This window comes from Silurus meridionalis, chromosome 27, assembly GCF_014805685.1.
Source record: "Silurus meridionalis isolate SWU-2019-XX chromosome 27, ASM1480568v1, whole genome shotgun sequence".
NCBI lineage: Eukaryota > Metazoa > Chordata > Actinopteri > Siluriformes > Siluridae > Silurus > Silurus meridionalis.
The window spans coordinates 15,714,167-15,735,851 of record NC_060910.1 but is presented as its reverse complement, the minus strand read 5'-3'; the positions used below and the strand labels follow the sequence as shown (position 1 = coordinate 15,735,851).

The window sequence follows — 21,685 nt, the reverse complement described above, 5'->3', positions numbered from 1 at the left end:
CAACATAACATTACCTGACATTCCTTTTTACCACCCTCTTTGAGGAATTTGTTTTGGTGTCAGGTGCAAACATATACACAGATACAAAATGTGTACACAATTTTTTAAATATTTAGTTTTAATAATAATAATAATAATAATAATAATAATAATAATAATAATAACAATAATAATAATAATAAAACAATCATAATAAATAAATTAAATAAATACTGTATACAGAAAGTGGCAGTAGTGCAACTTAGAATGTAAAGGTGAAATTCACAGTGACTGTCCGAACATATACAGACATGAAGTAGGTACACAATCTAGAATGAAATAAATACTGTATAAAGAAGGCATCTGGTGGTAAGTGGGGCACACATGTGAAGGATTTGACCATTTTTGTCCACACAGGCTGCCCAAGTGCTTGTTCAGTCTCTTGTCATTTCGAGACTGGACTACTGCAACTCTCTGCTGGCAGGTCCACCTCTGAACGTTATTCGTTCACTGCAAATGTTCCAAAACGCAGCTGCGCAACTTGTTTTCAATCTGCCCAAGTTCTCCCACACCACCCCACTGCTGTGACCCCTTTACTGGCTTCCCGTAGCTGCATATATCAGATTCAAAACACTGATGCTTGCCTACAAGGCCAAAAATGGACCAGCACCATTGTCCCTAGGTTACGTATGTAACCCTAGGAACCAGTGTCATGCCATATTGACCAGTCCCTGCCTAGTGTGTGTAAGCACAACCAGAACGCAGGACAGAGGAGCCTGGAGTGGTTTTGATTTTGAGGTCATAAAACCTGACAAAGGTCAGTGGGGTGGACCAGCCTGCAGTGTTGCAGATGTCTTGGAGAGATACTGGAGAGACGAGGCCACAGAAAGAGCCTGTAGGTCCCCAACCCTCTTCAGGAAAGATATTGCCAGAAGGAAAGCCGTCTTTACAGACAGGTACCTAAGGTCCACCTCGGCCAAGGGGTCGAAGGGGGCTCAGATAGAGCCGCCAACACAATGGTAAAATCCCACTCCAGAACTGAACCGACTGGGCAGTTGACTGGGTCTAACTGGTGTTGCTTACACCACATGGTGAACAGGTGCCATCTAGCAGCATATGACCTCCTCGTAGAGGGAGCTCTGGAATGGAGGATGGTCTCCACTACCTCAGTAGAGAGAGCAGCTGCTAGAAACTAGATGCCTCCTGGGAGGGATTTCCCAAGGAGGTTCCCGGAGGAGGGACACCAGGTCCCAGCCAACGTTTGCCCAGCCAACGAGGTGCCACCAGGAGGAGACGGGCTCCTTCCCAGCAAACTCTCTTCAGAGCTCCGGGGAGCAGCACGATGGGGAAAAGGCATACAGGCATAGCCTCAGTCAGCATTATGGCATCCAGCCCCAGTTGGGCTAGGTAAGAGAGAGAGAACCAATGGGAACAGGGTGAAGTCTCCTGAGTCGTACACAGACCCACCTGTACTCTGAAAACCTCTGCCATATCTGCTCCACCACCTCAAATAGAGCCTCCATTCCCCTAGGCCTCGGCCCTGCGGAGAATGGGCGACTGCTCTACGAGACCACCGATGTGTTGACTGTACAGACCAGCACATGGCGATCCCTCAGGTCTAGGAGGAAGTGTTTTGAGATTTAACTTATTAGCCTCCTGTATATCTGTCTTTATCATCTGGTCAGTGTTTCTTCCATGGTCAATGATGGCTCTCATCTTGCTCCACACTTCTCTTAAGTTGTTTTGGCTCTTAAGCTTTCTCCTGTTGCACTTTTTACCCTCCTTAATTTTCTCTCTCAGCTCTGTCCGTGTCCTTTTCATCTCCTCCTTGTCACCTCTCCTGAACGCAGCCTTTTTCCTGTTCAGTGATACCTTGATGTCCTTAGTCACCCATGGTTTATTGTTCGGAAAGCAGCATAATGTCTTGGTGGGTATTATGCTGTCCATGCAAAAATTAACAGTCAGTTATACAGTCTGTAAGCACATCAATATCATGTGACCATCTTTATACAGTTTTAGTGATTACAGGTATATATATTGGCTTGAGGTGGACTAGGTTATGATCCGATTTTACCCAAAGCAGGGAGAGCTGTAGAGCTGTATGCTTCATTTACATTAGCATACGACCAGTCCAGAGTTTTATTTTCCCCTTGTCTTGAAGTGCACAAACTGTTTACATTTGAGACAAAATAGACCTCAAGGTGACATGGTTAAATTGATAACTGATAATTGATAACTAATTGATAAATCGTTACGTTACACTCTAGATGATGTAGCTCCCCTTAAGACCAAAATGATCAGGGAGAAAAAATTAGCACAGTGGTATAATGATCAAACGCGCACCTTAAATCAGACCACTCGAAAATTAGAATGTAAATGGCGTCAAACAAAATTAACAGTATTTCAAATTGCATGGAAGGAGAGCCTCTTAAATTATAGAAAATCTCTTAGTGCTGCTAGAACAGCATATTTCTCCACCCTCATAGAAAATAACAAGCATAATCCTAGATTTTTATTCAGCACGGTAGCAAAATTAACAGGGAATAAAAGCACTGCACTAACAGGCACACCATCAATAGGTAGTAATGATTTCATGAACTTTTTTAATAATAAAATTGAAAACATCAGGCAAGAAATCCAGACGGTTAATGTAAATCCAAATTATTTTACAAGTAACCCTGTAGACAGCAGCATAATTATAGCAGACAATCAACTGCAAAGCTTCACTCCTATTCATGAGAATGACTTAATTTCATTAATCTCCTCATCAAAATCATCAACCTGCATTCTCGATCCCTTGCCTACAAGTTTCTTTAAACAGATAACTCCAGAGGTAATTGAACCTGTTTTAAAAATAATAAACTCTTCCATTAGCACTCCTTATGTACCTAAATCCTTTAAACTGGCAGTTATCCACCCCCTTATTAAGAAACCTGACCTTGACCCATGTCAGTTGTCCAACTACAGACCAATATCAAATCTCCCCTTTATATCCAAAATTTTAGAAAAGGTTGTAGCACAGCAGTTATGCTCACACCTAATTATGAATAACATTTTTGAAATGTATCAGTCAGGTTTTCTGCCCCATCATAGCACAGAGACGGCGCTAGTTAAGGTGGTAAATGACCTGTTATTGGCCTCTGATCAGGGTTTTGTCTCCTTACTTGTTTTGCTCGACCTTAGTGCAGCTTTTGACACCATTGATCACACTATACTGCTTGCTAGACTTGAGAACGTTGTTGGAATAAAGGGAACAGCTCTCTCTTGGCTCAGGTCTTATTTGACTGATCGCTATCAGTTTGTTGATGTAAATGGTGAGTTCTCCACACTCTATGATTTAAAGTTTGGTGTTCCTCAGGGATCTGTCTTAGGCCCACTGCTTTTCTCTTTATATATGCTGCCTCTTGGTGAAATCATTCATAAACATGGGATTCGCTTCCATTGCTATGCTGATGACACACAGTTGTATATTTCAGCAAAGCCAGATGAGCGAGATCAGCTAAACAATGTTGAGAAGTGTGTAAAGGACATTAGACAGTGGATGCTTAATAACTTTCTTCTGCTCAACTCAGATAAGACGGAAGTACTTTTACTAGGAACACATGCAGCTAGAAGTAAACTTTCCGATTACGTAGCATCTCTGGATGGTGTTTCTGTTTCAGCGTGTACGGCTGTCAAAGACCTTGGTGTGATTATTGACCCGAGTCTTTCCTTTGAGTCTCACGTGAATAATATCACCAGGATCACCTTCTTTCACCTTAGAAATATTGCTAAAATTAGAAATATGATGTCGTTACAGGATGCAGAAAAACTCGTTCATGCTTTTGTTACTTCTAGATTAGACTACTGAAATGCTTTACTGTCTGGGTGTGCAAATAAGTGCATAAATAAGCTTCAGTTAGTTCAGAATGCAGCAGCAGGAGTCCTCACTAAATCTAGGACGTATGACCACATCACCCCTGTTTTAATCAGTCTACACTGGCTCCCAATTAAATCTCGCATTGATTATAAAATACTACTACTGACGTATAAAGCACTTAACGGTCTCGCACCGCAGTATCTGAGTGAACTTCTGTACCAGTATGATCCTCCATGCCTACTTAGATCAAAAGGTGCTGGTTATCTGTTGGTTCCTCAAATAATAAAGACTACAGCAGGGGGCAGATCTTTCTCTTATAAAGCCCCACAGTTATGGAACAGCCTTCCAACCAGTGTTCGGGACTCAGACACAGTCTCAGTGTTCAAGTCGAGGTTGAAAACTTATTTATTTAGTCAAGCCTTTGATCAGTAGATTTTTTTTAGGTAAAGGCTCAGATCTAGAGGGAGCATGGATATAGAGTGTTTGGTGAACTGGTATATTTGTATGCTGTCGTCCCCTCACATTTACACGTTCACTCGGGTTTGTTGACGGTGGTGTGGTGGGTCGTCTCTTATCCCAGAGATCCCTCATGTCTGTGTTACCTTCTGGTTCTCCCTTTTAGTTATGCTGCCATAGCGAGTCTTGCCGGAGTCCAAACTGCACAGTGACATTAACATTCATACACCAATAAGGACACTTAATAATCCATATCCTTCTCTTCCCGTCACCCTCTTCTCTCTCTCTCTCTCTCTCTCTCTCTCTCTCTCTCTCTCTCTCTCTCTCTCGGTCGAGTTAAACATGCTCCTGAGGCTCCAGTGACCACTGTTCCTGCCCCTCTCCCCTCCGTGGATCTTTACACTTCTGTGCAGCTTGGGACGGTCTATCATCAACAACTTGGGTGGTTCCATGTAATTCCGGAGTAGAACGGGTGTTTTGAGGATGGATTGGACTGTAGTTAATGTCAACAGTCTGCTACACTGACTCAGGAATACAGTTTGCTTCTGATCATTATCACTGTACCCTACAACATTGTATATCTGCTTCAAATGGACATTTGGTGCAACCCAGATGAGGATGGGTAAAACTCTCTGGGCAAAAAGTATAGCTGTAGACTTACTACTAACAGTTCGATATCTGGGCTACACATGCTGCCCATCACTGTTATGTGATTAGTATTACACCATCTGCTGTTTACATCAATCGCAACTCCCCCACATTTCTTCCTGCCATTCTCGTTGCGTTTTTTTTTTTCCCCCAGTTGCACGCACCAACTGAAAGCCTGCTAAGATCAAAATAGTCCTATATGCTGTCATTCAGCCATATTTCAAAGCACATAACAAAAGCTTTGTGAAACCCACTTTCACTCTTTGGAAGTGATGTTGGCTTGTCCATCTTATTAACCAGTGATCTTGACAATGACAATAATAGGAAGAAACGGTCTGTCGGCATGACGATAACAAGGAGTAACTTGTTTAAAAGATGCATTGTCGCATTAGCAAACCGAACCTTATTACAGTGATTGATGTTTAAAAATATAAACACAAAAATAGACAAAAGAAAAACACTCAATAAACACAGAGCAACACTGGTAGGCAGCGGCCTGAGGCAGCGCCGGAAGATAGTAGTCTATGATGAGCAAATCATTGCCATTGATCTATTGGAGGAGCTGAGTCAATTTAGCCATTTCAGAAATGTACATGTGTACATGTGTGTGAATGAGAGAGAGGGCAGTGGAGGGGTGCGGTTGCCATGAGAAGAGGTGGAGAAGGTGGAGGAGATCAGGTACCTGGGGTCAACAGTGCAAAGTAATGGAGAGTGTGTTAGAGAAGTAAAGAAAAGAGTGCAGGCAGGGTGGAGTGGGTGGAGAAGAGTGGCAGGAGTGATTTGTGATAGAAGATTATCTGCAAGAGTGAAAGGGAAAGTTTATTTCCATTCTTCCACTACATAGTCTTTAATCATTTTTTACTTGGGAGTAAGTACACGACATCAAGAAACATCTGACCGTGATTAGTATTTAAGTAATAGTTTAACTCAGGCCATTGCGCAGATCTTAGATGAACCCAATATATTTTACTTATTTTTTACTGTTACAACACACTTTGTTGTCATCTTCTCTACTGAGAACTTTTCCTGAAACTGCATTTAAAGAACTAATAAATGGTAAAAGTGTTAATATTTTCTGCATTTGGCTTTTCAAAGGACACATTGTAGTACTCTTCTACCTATACTGATGATGGACACTCTTTGTCTTTTGCTCCCTGCTTTTGTTTTTGTGCAGTGCTTTGGCAAAAAGCTAAACAAAACCCCAGTAAAGGTCGTAGGTAAAGTTTACCTCCACAATCTCACAATGAATTTGAACCTGTAACATATATTAACACAAATGATGTAAAGATATTTTCTACTGTCTACTGTTCTACTGTTACTTTACACAGCACTGTACTTAACACTGTAACAGACTTAAGGATAAGATGTACCTTATACATTTGAACAATATGTACATAGACATGTTAAGATAATTAGGCAAATACAATTTAGCACTTCAACACATCATATGTAAATAGTTCTGTCACTCTTCATGAATTAGGTCTTTAAACTAAACAGATTTGGGGCATGGATGGACCTTTACACTTGCATTAGCTCTGAAAGTTCAAAATGGCTGATACTAAGGTTTTGAGTTCTCTATAGTGGCCACTAGTTGTCAGTATTGACAGCATGAACTATAATATAACTAAGGCCAGGATCATTTGTGAGCGTTCAATTTGATACTATCTGAAATGCAACCGCAAGTGACACAAATATAAGATCATTCTGTCATAGTAGCAAAAGCAAAATGGTGTTTCCGATTCTAGAACATGATTTCTTTTTTAACTGCTATAATCATAATAATCATAATAATCATAATAATCAAAAAACAGACACCAAGACAGACAGAATACCAAAAATAAAATCTATAGCAAAACTGGATTGTCAGGAACAGAATAGGGATTTAGAATATGTATTTAAGTTCACAACAAAGAACACAACTAAAAATATAATATATAAAATATATAACTATATAACTATATATATATATATATATATATATATATATATATATATATATATATATATATATATATATATCACAGGTGAAGCTCATATGACAAGGCAACAACACTTATGTCTTTGCAAAAATTGATTTAATGGGCTTTACCAAGCTGTGAATATTAGAATACTTTTTGACAGTGTCGTTTTGCACTGAAACATTATTACAAAAGCTGTTAGGATCAAAATGAGCCATTTCTTGTTAAAAAAAAAAAAAAAAAAAATCTTGATTAGAAATATATTTCAGCGGCACTTCGGTTCAATTTGTACACAAGCGACAAGACTTTTGTCAGGGACTGTATCTATATCTATATATATCTATATCTATACATATACATATACACACACGCACGCACGCACGCACGCACGCACACACACACACACACACATATATACATTATATATGCACACTTATTTACAGGAAATTTACACCGGTTTGCTTTCTCCTGAATGAGAAAAACGTCCCACTGAGTGTATTCTGGTATTTCTCTTTAGTGGTTCTCTCAGTCTTCGACAGAAGTCCTTTCCCATGAAAGCATACAGTATTGGGTTTATGAAGCTGTTGGCGCCTGCAAGAGTGATTCCAATTTTTCGTCCGATCCGGTTGATACTGGCGCCTTCTAGATTTATTTCCAATAAGTAAAATATGTGATAAGGCATCCAACAAATAAAGAAAGCAGCTATCAGTGCTGTCATGACCTTAAATGGCTTTTTGGACCTCTCCATGCTGTTATATTTCAGTTTTCGGATGATGAGGGCATAACAGCTGACGATGATCAGAAAGGGGATTGCAAATAATAAAATGAACCGGCATAGCACAATAGCATTCTCATGCTCGTGCTCGCAAATACAGTGGCTAGATGAGTTGTTGTTTGTAATTTTATAGAAAATGGTGGCTGGCCAGCTAAGCAATGCTGAAACAATCCAGGCTGCTAGAACCAATGCCCAGGCCTTGTGTATAGTGCGCTTGTTTTGTGCCCATACAGGAAAGATGACCACAATACAACGATCCACGCTGATGAGGAGGAGGACAAAGATGCTGTTGAACCAGTTAAGGTACAGGAAGAAGGGCAAAGATTTGCACATGAAGCTCCCAAAGATCCAGTCTTCTTTAACAACATAGACAATGGACAAAGGAAGGAATGCACAGTAAAGAATGTCAGACACAGCAAGGCTGAGGTACCATACAGTGTTGATTGTTTTCTTCATCCTAAACCCTGCGATCCAGATCACCAAACCATTTCCAATGATTCCAAGAACCATAATGATCACATTGAACATTGCCAACAAAACACACATTACATCTGTGCATGTATGATTTGGAGCCACTTTTTGAGCCACTGAAGAGACAGGAGTGGAGAAGCCATTATGTCCTGTTGTTTCATATTCAGTAGAATTAGAGTCTATTACTGAATTCATGATGCTATTTGAATCTGTAAAACAGACACAAACAAAATAGCTTGGTTTGGTTAGCAGAAGCAGGCAGATGTTTTCAACAAAACATGCTCAGTGAGTATTCAGAATGAACAGGTTATGAATTCTGTGGTTTGTTAAAAAATTGCTTTGTATTTTAAACTATTTAAATGCACAAGATCAAAATATGAATCAGGTGCATATGAACAATAATTATGAGGAAAAGAAAGTAGTAACTCCTTTGTTTCCATTATAATATGTGGTATTTAGTCCTCAAACAGTAAAAAACAAATTAGACACTACTGTGTAAAACCCTTCGAAAGAAAGCAAAAATTTAATATGGTTCAAATAAAATTAAATCATGTGCAAGTAAAAAAATATATATATTTTTACATTGAAAAGATTGGCTGCAAACCATTAACGAAAAATAATGTAGTGAGAAAAATTCATAATAAATTTTTTTTCCTCTGTACAATTCTTATTCTTCCTTATTCAAATAAAAACTATATAAAATGTTGCATGCAGAGGTTTTTCCCCTTTATTGTTGCTGGAATTTTAACATTTTGTTTAGTTTTTTAAACTACTATCAAAGTCTACAATAAACATTCTTTATCTTTCTTTAGGTGGTTTGAAATGCTCACCAGATATACATTTTAATATAAAAAAAATTTTAATTAATTAAATGTAGCTGAAATAAAAGTGCAGCAAATACTGAAATAAAAATTGTTTCATAATATACAGCATTTATTAATACTTTCAAAACATGTGCAGCTTTGAAATGTCTCGATATCTAACTCACTACATTTAGGCTTTTATTGATAGATTTATGTATTATGAGCAGAAACTCACCTTTGAGATGCCTCCTTTAGAAGTGGATTTCAAAACTATGGGTTTCTCTTTAGAAATTAAAATTGCAGCATTAGTTCAAACTCTATTGGCGGATGCACTGCTAAGAAAACAAACATGAGTTGCTAACCACAAATCAATCTTCACTTGAAAGATCAACCTGCGGGTGCAATGCTGGCTAGCATTTTTAAAGTAGATCAAATAAAGATCAGTGAGATTATATCAAATATCAACTGACTGATGAATGTTAAAAAAATAAAATCATATAAATATTTTAATTCATATGAAAACTCATTTAATATGTAATGCATTCTTCCGCAATGCAAAGCAAAATACAAAACACGAGTTGTGACTGTTTATCTTTGTATCTGCACTACATTGGAACCCCACGCCCCTAAATCTATTCAAAAATGTTTCATAAATGTGGTGAACTTTTTTTTTCCACTGTGGAGAATGCTGAAGTGAACACACACCACCGTCTGAAATATACATGTTCTTGTCAAAAATTCTCATTTCTCAAAGTACAAATTAGGCACTATGACACAAAACTAAACTTCATAAACCTGTACACGGGACCACACTAAGTGATAAACAACAGAGAAGGAATGAAGAGGTCTCTTGAAAAAATCTTGATCAGGCAGGCCACAATCTGAGACTATGCTGATGGCCTTTACTAACAACCACCAAACTGTTAAGGTGCAGATAGTTTCTCTGGAGCTTGAAGATGGACACACATTGTCCATGATAAGCTTTAAGCCATAAAAATCCAGGGCTTTATCCAGTTACAACAAACAGAAGACAATGGTGCATGGAAATCCATAATCCATACCAATTTTTAATTGTTCATTACCGATCAACAGAGCAGGGCAGGAATAATCCAAAGTCCAAAAATCCAAAAATATACAATCCATAAATTCAGTACCGATAGGATAGCAATTCAGGGCAGGATAATCAGGGGCAGGCCTGGATGGGTGATGCAGAGTCCTGTCTCCAGCTCTTAATTGAGTTGTTTTATCTGGTTGTTGGTCTCAAGCCGATCAATATCCCCAGGAGCCAACAGGACTCCCTCCAAAAGTTGTATATGAACTGGGGGCCTTGGTCTGATACAATGTTGTGTGAAAGACCATGTATACAAAAAAAAAACTCCTGGACCAGGAGCATAGCCATCTCCTTGGCAGAAAGTACTTATTAAGATATTTTGGCAAAATGGAGTGAAAGCATATCGCAAGTAGATAATTTTCCTAGAGATTTAGATACCACTGGAGGTTTCTAATCTGTTCCAGGTTTTGTTAACCCGCTATACTCTTTACTGAAACAAGAAGTGGTGCATTCCAGCCTCAGCACAAATCCCAAGGAGGAGGTCGTATAGGAAAGGGGAATTTGTTTTTTATTTCCTACAAATTTCCTAAGAATTCACCCTCTGCCTGTTGTGACTTGGACTGGTACAAGCTTTTAATCATAGGATTACAATAGTTTCAAATTAAACTTTTTACCTTCTAGGAAGAGATATGATACATAAAATAAATTGATAAAATGATACATGCAATAAAATATGATGTGTTTAGTTTTTTTTAAACCTGTGTCTTTCCCTTCTGTTCTTATGCTCGCAACTGAGCCACAGCCTCATCGGGAATATTTATTTCTCGATAGTACAAGTCTACAGGGGGTGAAGTGAAAGGTCACATAACTGGAAGGCCAGAAGGCCATCACAAGATTGAGACTGAGTACAGCTTGTGACTAGGTTCTAAAGACCTTAGACTGGGAAAACAGATTCAGAGTTTCTTGGGACTGATTAACTACTGCCGAGTCTGGATCCCTGACTGGACCCTATCAACCATTGTTTAAAATTAATGATCAAACTCTTGATGTCATCCAAATGAGGATAGGTTCCTCTTTTGAGTCTGGTTCCTCTCAAGGTTTCTTCCTCATAACATCTAAGGGAGTTTTTCCTTGCCACAGTCACCACGTCTTGCTCATCAGGGATAAATGCACACCATTCACCTTGTTGACTGTTGATTTCTGCAAAGCTGCTTTGAGACAATGTCTGCTGTGAAAAGCGCTATAGAAATAAACTTGACTTGACCTCTAGGAAATTGCGACACCAATTGGTTATAATTGACAGATTCAGTAAGTGGCCAGAAGCATTCATATGCATGACAGAGAATGCCAAAACATTTGTAAAAATATGAACAAGAGATCATTCCTAGGTTTGGTGATTGAAAGTGACAACAGCAAACATTTTGCTTCTAAAGCAACACAGCTATTGGTCAAAATCTTAGTAATTGATTGCAATTTAAATATTTTCTATAAACCACAGTTTTCTGGAATGGTACAGACAACAAACAGAACCAAAATGGAAAGCATTACTATAAGCTGTATTGATGCAAGCCGAAATTGGACTGATGTTTACCCAGCAGTACTTGTAGAAATGAGAATAACCCATTTTTAAGTGAAGGTAGACGACTATGTTTTCGCCCTGGATGAAAAATGTATTCTATTATTGCTGACGTCTCACAAAATCACTCTCTGCCCACAAATAAGCAAATGCACCCTTTTGCATCTAATAAGCAGGTCCTGATATGAAGCCTGAAACCTACCAAGATCTGGAGTTCTGACCAATTATCAGCCACAGTGGATTCACTTAAGTAGTAAAAAAGCCGCACCCTCTTAAGCTGTGCACAAAATTGGTCTGTTGGCCTAAGAAGCCTACCTAAGTAAGGGCAGAAACAGCAGAGAGCCAATGGAAAGATCCTTTTTTTTATAGTAGAAAGGGGGCCACCTCCAAGGTGAAGATCTAACTCACTCGACTGTTTTCTTTTGATTACCTATTTACCTGCTCTAGCTCTAAATTTCATATGTGCACGGTTGTAATTAGACTTCTAATGCTCCTTATCCATTTTGCAAGGAGAATAGACTTGGCTAGAGCATCCAGACCCACCTCAGGCATATGTGCTGAATTAAAACTTAACCCTAGCAAAACAAAACTGCTGCTCATCCCAGGTGATTTATCTCCAGGTCAAGATATCTGAATAACTCTTCAAGAAATTTCCCCACTGTGGGACGAATAAAGGTATATCTTATCTTATCTTAAGACTCTCTGCTCTCCCCTTCAGCCACTACTCGCAACCTTGGGGTAACTATGGACTATCAACTGTCCTTCTTACATGTTGCTAATATGGCTAGTTCTTGTCAATTTCTACTCTACAACATCCGAAGGATTCGACCATTTCTGTCCACACAGTCTGCCCAGGTGCTTGTTCAGTCTCTTGTCATTTCAAGACTGGACTACTGCAACTCTCTGCTGTCAGGTCTTCCCCTGAACGCTATTCGTCCACTGCAAATGATCCAAAACACAGCTGCACAATTTGTGTTTAATCTGCCCAAGTTCTCCCACCCCACCCCACTGCTGTGCTCCCTTCACTGGCTTCCAGTGGCTGCATGTATCAAATTCAAAACACTGATGCTTGCCTACATGGCCAAAACTGGATCAGCACTATATTACCTCAGAGACCTCATCACTCCTCACACTGCACCACACTGTCTGAGATCCCCCAGCATTGCTCGACTCATACCACCCTCTCGCAGAATGACAATAAAGTATCAGTCTACAATAGTACTACAGAAACTTAAACCCTTAATTATTCTGATAGGGGCATATATGCATATTTGCCCAACAAAAAGGAAGGCAGGCTCTAGCAGGACACCAAGGCGAACTGCCAGAGTAACTGTATGCATAAACTCAGTTTCACAGGGGATGCTGCCAGTCAAAGATTGGTATTGGATATGCGGACATACTATATATAATGTATACGGCACTTCAAAGTGACTGGTCTGGATTGTGTGCACTGATTCAGCTACAAAATGCTGCCTTGATCAAGGCCTGTCACAAGTCATAATAGGCCTAAAAGGAGCTTAGGAAAAAGATCAACATACAGTTCAATATCTAGCGATAAACCCGTCCCCAAAGAACATAAGTGCAGAAAAATGTCTTGAATCGCTTTGTCAACCTGTTGGCATGGTCAATGTAATAAAAGAAGTTGAGTTAACCCAGGATTACAATCTCTTTCATTAATGCCAACACAGCTATGATGCAAGGAAGTAGAGAGGAACGTGGTTTGAGTAACTGCCCAACAAAATCATTCAGATTTAAATCAACACTGCTATGCAAAGTGGAGTATGTGCTGTTGCATGTGCATATCTATTAAGGATGCTGATAGACATATTGACACAATTGCCACAATTTTTCTATTTGTCTGTCATATATTGTTTCCCCCTTTTTTCTATTTATATTATCAGTTTCACTCTTCCTATAGTGCATTAATATATTCTTTCTTTTTTTGAAGAAGAGCCATCCACGGTGGTCCAGTTTTTGATAGATTTAGATTTATTTTTTGACATATACTGCAATAATGGAGCTTTTTATGTGAATAGATTTGAATACAGTTCTACTAAAGTACTGCAGTCACTCCAATACAGCTAAAATAGTACTAAAATTCAGCTGCAGTGTCTGAATGCTGCAAAAACAAGGAAAGGGGCCGGCAATTAAATGTGCAACATTCCTCTTGTTGTGTATTTTTCCATCTTATATTTTTAATGGGAGAGACACCAAAGGACCCACTAGAACTTAACAAGTAAGAGTAAACTACAAAAATATTCCACAAAGGAAGGCAAAGAGGCAGAGTAACCACCTCTACAGGGGAGGGGGAGTAGGGCATGGCCGTTACAGGGTAACAGGTCAGGCAGCCTTTTTTCTAAAAAGATTTATAAATATCTGCATAGAATCGAGCCACTTTTTGGTAGTTCTAATCAAGCCTTTCATCTGTTGCTACTAAAGTTTGTGGTTCCAATCATGGAAAGCAGAAATAAAATTTGTGCTGCCTCCATAGTATGTTTAGTGTTGTACTGCCTCTTTAAGAAATTACGTTCCCGGCATTGATTGTTGTTGTGTTCATGAACAGAGAGCATGTAGTGTTGCTAAGTGAAGTATGCAGTAAACCTCCTTGTGAAGCACACGTCTCAGGTGTTGTCTCGGTCATTACAATGGCGAAGAGTGAGTAAAAGGCAAATTAACGCGAAAATCAACCGGAACCACAGAGAGAGTAGAAAGAAGAGTTCAAACAACAGCATCCTTTTTACGACCGGCAAAAAAAAAATAAGACACAGGGAAAGCCTGAGACGCAGCATGGAAAAAAAAGCTACCATCGTTTGTCTTGTGAGTAAAACTACACAGAAACGATCGAAAAAGAAACTAAACCAAAGTAACCAAAACACAGAAAAGCATAAAGTGGATGTCACACACGTGTGTAAATTTCATACAGCTTCACACGCTCTGCCAATGCCTGAATAAACGTTAAAAGCTAAAGAACTAAGCTACCATTATCCGATAAAAAAAAAATGGATGCTGCTGCTGTATTACCACATTTTCCAAGATTTGACATTGACTCAGATCAAGGCTCTCTTGCAGTAAAATGGAAGAAGTGGTTATCGAGATTTGGAACATTTCTAACAGTTGCAGGTGTAACGGACAAGACCAGGCAAAGAGCGATGTTACTTTCAACACAATTCCAGAAAATGATGATTATGATAAAGCAGCACAAGTTCTGACTAATAGTTTCAGCCCAAGCCGTAATACAGAGTATGAAGTATATGTGTTCAGACAGGCTAAACAAAAACCAGGAGAAACCATCAATGCATTTCACACAAGATTAAGACAGCTTGCAACGACTTGTGAATTTGCAAATACGGACAGAGAAATAAAATCTCAGATCATACTCACATGCACATCATCTCAATTGCAAAGAAGAGCATTGAGGGATAGTAATCTCACATTAAAACAATTGCTAGACTTTGCCAGAGCCTTTGAAACTTCAGAGCAACAGGCAGCTGAAATTTAAAATGTCACACAGGCTAATAACTTTGAAAGTGTTGCAGCGATACCGAAAACAAACCTCAATAAGAGAGCACATACAAATCACCAACAGAAAATAACACAGAGAAAACAACATACGACATGCAGGAACTGTGGTGGCCCTTTCCGCATCCTGGAGGACAGTTAACATGCCCAGCTAAAGGAGCATCATGCAAATTATGTGGTAAACCAAATCACTTTGCCATTGTTGTTTCAGCAGACTACAGACGGAGCAGGACAACAGAAGATACACAAAACCTCGACAAAGACAGGACATCACACAAAAGGTGAGAGCAGTAAAGCTAAGTGAAAACAGCCCACCAACAAAAACAGTAGAGTCAGATACAACTTCAAGCACAGATGATGAATATGTCTATGTCACACAAGAACCTGCAAATGTCAAACAACCAATGACAAAAGTCTGGATAGCTCAACAACCTCTAGACATACTAATAGACACAGGTGCTACAGTCAACCTGCTAGACAAAAACGCACACAACAAAATCAAAATGTCAACAAAACTACAACCAACCAACAAGAAAGTACTGCCATATGGTAAACAACAACCACTTCCATTACTAGGAAAGCTAACTACAAACGTCTCAGCTCATGGAAAAACCACTGAGGCAACGTTCTATGTAGTTGAAGGAGATCATGGATCTCTGCTCAGTCACAAACGGCTATTGAACTTGGACTCATTCACATTGTCCTTTCTACTGACATACTTCAGCCTACACCTTCTGTTGCTGACCAGCTCTTGTCAAAGTACCCAAACATCACAAATGGCATAGGAAAGGGACCCAATGCCTTGGGTCTCACCTATTGTTGCCATGCCAAAACCAAAAAATCCTGAGAAAATACGAATTTGTCTTGAAATGAGATTACCAAATCAAGCTGTATTGAGAGAGAGAGACACATTTCTCCAAACGTTGATGACATTATTCATGGCCTAAATGGCGTGGTAATGTTCTCCAAACTGGATCTCAATTCAGGATATCACCAACTCGAATTAGCACCTGAATCCAGATACATCACAATATTTCCACACGTCGGGTTACGAAGATACCCATGACTCATTTTTGGTATCTCATCAGCTGCTGAAGTCTTCCAAAACACCATCCAACAGGATCCCTGGAGTTCGAAATTTCAGTGACGACATTCTGGTATATGGTACCACAGCTGATGCACACAACAGATCCCTGGAAGCAGTCTTCCAACGGCTACACAAAAACAACCTGACAATCAACAAAGGCAAATGTGACTTCCACAAAACGTCCCAAAACATCACAAAATATAAATAGAAAAAAGGGGGAAACAATATATGACAGACAAATAGAAAAATTGTGGCAATTGTGTCAATATGTCTATCAGCATCCTTATCAGATATGCACATACAACAGGTGGATCCTGCAACAGCACATACTCCAATTTGAATAGCAGTGTTGATTTAAATCTGAATGATTTTGTTGGGCAGTTACTCAAACCACGTTCCTCTCTACTTCCTTGCATCATAGCTGTGTTGGCATTAATGAAAGAGATTGTAATCCTGGGTTAACTCAACTTCTTTTATTACATTGACCATGCCAACAGGTTGACAAAGGGATTCAAGACATTTTTCTGCACTTATGTTCCTTGGGGACGGGTTTATTGCTAGATATTGAACTGTATGTTGATCTTTCTCCTAAGCTCCTTTTAGGCCTATTATGACTTGTGACAGGCCTTGATCAAGGCAGCATTTTGTAGCTGAATCAGTGCACACAATCCAGACCAGTCGCTTTGAAGTGCCGTATACATTATATATAGTATGTCCGCATATCCAATACCAATCTTTGACTGGCAGCATCCCCTGTGAAACTGAGTTTATGCATACAGTTACTCTGGCAGTTCGCCTTGGTGTCCTGCTAGAGCCTGCCTTCCTTTTTGTTGGGCAAATATGCATACATGCCCCTATCAGAATAATTAAGGGTTTAAGTTTCTGTAGTACTATTGTAGACTGATACTTTATTGTCATTCTGCGAGTGGGTGGTAAAAAAATTGAGGCGATCACAGACATGCCACCCCCACAAAACCAAAGTGAGATGAGAAGTTTACTAGGTATGGCCAACTACAGTGCAAGATTCATTCCTAACTATTCTTCAACAACTCAACCTCAGAGAGCTCACAAAGAAAGACTCAAAGTGGATATGGGGAAAAGAAAAAAGAGATGCACTGAAATCACTCAAACACAACCTGGTGAATGCTCCTGTAATGAGTTACTTCCATCCTGACAGAGAAACCAACGTCATTGTCGATGCTAGTCCCGTTGGCCTAGGAGGCATATTAGCTCAGAGAGATAAAACCACAGATCACACCTACGTTGTTGCTTATGCTAGTAGAGCACTAACCCCAGTTGAACAAAGATATTTACAGACAGAGAGAGAAGCCCTTGCCATCGTCTGGAACTGTGAAGACTTCCATCTATATCTCTACGGTGCAGAATTTAACATGATCACAGATCACAAACCCCTTGAGCTGATCTTCAACAACCCTAAGTCAAAACCCCCTGCAAGAATTGAGAGATGGGCACTAAGATTACAACCCTACAAATACAAGGTTATTTACAAAGCAGGAAAAACAAATCCGGCAGACTATATGTCCCACCATCCACAAAAACTTCACAAATCTACAATTACTGATGACGTTGACACTGAGATACACATCAGATTAATTGCTGACAATGCAGTCCCCAAAGCCATGACACTAGAAGAAGCAAAAGCCAAAACAGCCAATGACAACGTTCTTCAATGTGTTATCAACACTATGCACAACGGCGAATGGCACACACTTCAGAACGTGATCAGGCAGACCTGAGGTAATTCCACAATGTAAAAGAGGAATTTACTGTTCTGGATGACAGAAGTATTCTTCTAAGAGGAGATCGTATTGTTATGCCAAAAACCTTACAGCAAAGAGCACTTGAACTTGCCCACGAAGGTCATCAAGGCCTAGTGAAGACAAAACAACTACTCAGGGAAAAAGTTTGGTTTCCGAGAATCAACAAACAAGCAGAACATTTACTTTTGGACTGTATACCATGCCAGGCATCCTCAACGCAGATCAAACACTCACCACTTCAAATGTCTGAACTACCTGAGGGTCCATGGCAAAATGTTTCCGTGGACTTTTGCGGTCCGTTCCCATCAGGCGACTATCTTTTAGTTATCCTGGACGAATACTCCAGATTTCCTTTTGTAGAGATAACACCATCAACATCAGCAAACAAAGTCTTTCCATTTCTAGACAAAGTCTTCATCGCAGGGATTCCCAAAATAATGAAATCTGACAATGGCCCCCCTTTCTTCAGCCAAGAAATGGCTAACTTCACTACACACCTAGGTATACACCATCGCAAGATCACTCCGTACTGGCCTCAAGCCAATGGTGAAGTTGAAAGATTCATGAGAACGATAAAAAAAGCCACGTCAACAGCTTTTGCTGAAGGAAAACCTTTGAAACAAGAATTGTACAAGTTTATGAGGAACTACAGAGCAACCCCCATCAGACCACTGGAATATCCACTGCCGAATTGTTGTTCGGTAGACCTATGCACATCAAATTACCGACCCAGTACACGACGCCCAGTACACGACGATGCACTTAGGCAAGCTGATTGCCACAAAAAGGAGAAGATGAAACAATACTCGGACAAGAACAAAAGAGTTTCAACATCTGAACTCACAACAGGAGATTCTGTACTCGTTCGTGAAAAGACAAAAGGAAAACTCAAAACACCATATAATCCAAAACCTTATGAAGTGCTAAAAATAAAAGGCACAATGATAACAGCACAAAGAGTACAACACATCATTACAAGAAACACCTAACACTTTAAACCCCTGAAACGGAGAGTACATGTAACACTCAGTGATCCCTCTGATGATGAAATGGATGAACTTAACTATGGAGACAGACCTCGAGAACAAAGACAACATCCAAATGTTCCTGAAAATCCTGAGCAACAAGAACGAGGTTATCCTAGAAGAGAGAACAGGAAAAGACCTTGAAAGCTAATGGATTACACTTGATGAACTAAGATTAAAGCACTATGAGGAATAGTTATATCACTAAAAAAAAAAGAAAGTTAATATGTTCTAAGTTTTCTAGTCACAGTAAGTTAATGTGTCTACAATGCTGAATGTACTATAATTTTATTGAGGATTTAAGCTAACACAAATTTTGAGAAAATGCATTCCCAGTTCTCTCGAGTCTCATCAATAATGAACATGCCTAGGATATTGTTATTGTTGTCATGTTTTGACTTCTTTCTTCTAAAACAAAGGGAGGGATGTAGTGTTGTACTGCCTCTTTAAGAAATTACGTTCCCGGCATTGATTGTTGTTGTGTTCATGAACAGAGAGCATGTAGTGTTGCTAAATGAAGTATGCAGTAAACCTCTTGTGAAGCACACGTCTCAGGTGTTGTCTCAGTCATTACAGTATGTGCAAATTATTTTCAGCGCTAATCTAGAAAACAAAGAAACTAAAACTATGAGAAGAAAAAAAAACAATAAACAACATGAACTATCAACCTGGGCATGATCTAAACCAAAAACAACAGCCATTAAAGTCATGAGACAAAGAGTGCTATTAGAGAGACATGTGACCGAGCCAAGTGAGGCTGATGGGAATTGTAGTCCAGGACCATAATCCTGACAACTGTGAGCTTTTGAATAAAGCACAATTACATAAGCTACATGACTGAGCTGAACTATATGCTGCCAATAAAAACCAAAAAAATAAACTATTCTTTATCAATAAAGAAGCTAATTCGTACCCAGTATTTGTCAAATCATGGATATGATCAGATTTGCTGTATATGTGCTTATTTAAGCACAATTCTTCTGCATGCTCACACCAATCAGTTATGTGAGTATACATTTGACAGTCACTTTTGGATATTGGATACTGCACAAACTCTGTTTCGGACTTCATTTTCACTTTTATCCCAACCGGAACTGTAAACAGAGACGAGGAAAACACGGCAGGTCTAAGCTAAAGCTAAACCCACATTGACCAGCGCTTCCTAGTATTTTTCTCGGCAGTGGGACCGAACCGCTGGCAAACAAACTGGATGAGCTCAGGATCTGGACCCTCACACACAGACTGAATACGGACTGGAATATTATGTTCTTCTCGGAAACTTGGCTCAACATCGAGATCCCATACAACGTGCTGGAGCTCAAGGGGCGCACCATTTTCAGGACTCATAGAGAAGCAGCATGCATGGGTAAGAACAGAGGAGGAGGCTTATGCATTTATGTAAGCAAAAAAATTGGTGCATTATATCTGTCACTGTTTTTTCTCACCGCTCTGCTGATCTTGAATACCTTATCATTAAGTGCAGATCATTTTACCATGTGAATTTGCATGCATTGATGTGATTGCAGTGAATGTTCCCCCGCCTGCTAAGGCTAGAACAGCCGTAAAAAAAGTATAGCTCTGCTATCAACAAACTGCATACAGTGCGTCCTGATGGAGCCTTTATCGTCACTGGGGATTTTAATCACTGCATTTTAAGATCTATTCTGTCAAGATTGCAACAGCGTGACTTCTGTTTCGCTAGGGACAACAAAACCCTGGATCATGTATATACAAGTGTGGCTGATCCTTACAGTGTCACACCCCTCCCCCACATTCTCTCATTGTTCTTGCTGCCCAAGTACTTTCCAGTCATCAAGTGTGTGAAACCCACAATCAGGACTGTTAAAGTCTATCTGGATGGGGCTGAAACCACTCTCTATTAGCAGTTCTCACATACAGACTGGAGTGAATTTGCTGCACAGGCCACCACTGGTTTGGACCCCAACATCAACACCTACACCAACTCTGTTTTTGATCACATTAACAGGACATGGTTTTCCCCAATCAGGGCCCTGAATAAACCGGGAGGTCCATGTTCTACTCAAAGTATGCAACACAACCTCAAAGTATGCAACACAGCCTTCATGTCTGGAGACCAGGAGGCCTACAGCATCACCAGAGCCAATCTGAGGAGGGGAATATGCAAAGCCAAACACGAATACAAACAGTTTATTGCTGACCCCCCAACGCATGTGGCAAGGAACTTAGGCTATCACTAACCTCGAACCACCCAGCGGGGCACCTTCAACCAGTTCTGCCTCACTCTTCTACACTCTATTTGAAAAGGGGAACATAGAGCCCATGCTTAAAACAGAGCTATTACTGGGTGAGCATCCACTTACACATTCCACCTCTGAAGTGTGTGCTACCCTGAGCAGGGTGAATGCACGGAATGACACGGACACCACAGATGACACCACTGTGGTAGGCCTGATCAGAGGTGACGATGAGACGGCTTATAGGGAGGAGATCCAGCACCTAATAGCATGGTGTGAGGACAATACCTGGGAACTCAAAACCAAGAAGACGAAGGAGGTCAATGTGGATTTTATATGAGCTGGCAATCCCACTCACGCTTCCATTTACATCAATGGAGCATCTACCCAGCTTTAAGTTTCTTTGAGTCCACATCTCGGAGGATCTGAACTGGTTTTTGAACTCTTCTATCCCGATCAGGAAGGCACAATGGTGGCTATA

The 21,685-nt window shown here is 39.9% G+C and overlaps 1 protein-coding gene across 2 annotated transcripts in view; it reads right to left on the bottom strand.

Annotated features, from left to right (window-relative positions):
- Positions 1–7,127: 7,127 nt before the first annotated feature.
- Positions 7,128–21,685, bottom strand: part of LOC124380355 (C3a anaphylatoxin chemotactic receptor-like) — a 60,906-nt gene continuing 46,348 nt past the window's right edge. Inside the window, exons 1-2 of one of the 2 annotated variants that reach the window (XM_046841239.1) lie at positions 9,185–9,348; positions 7,128–8,355 (exon numbers count right to left, since the gene is read on the bottom strand). In XM_046841239.1, the coding sequence (XP_046697195.1) occupies positions 7,349–8,341 (993 nt within the window). In that variant the 5' untranslated portion in view covers positions 8,342–8,355; positions 9,185–9,348 and the 3' untranslated portion in view covers positions 7,128–7,348. Of the gene's footprint in view, positions 8,356–9,184; positions 9,349–21,685 lie in introns of those variants that run through there. The other variant, XM_046841240.1, reaches the window with a different exon arrangement.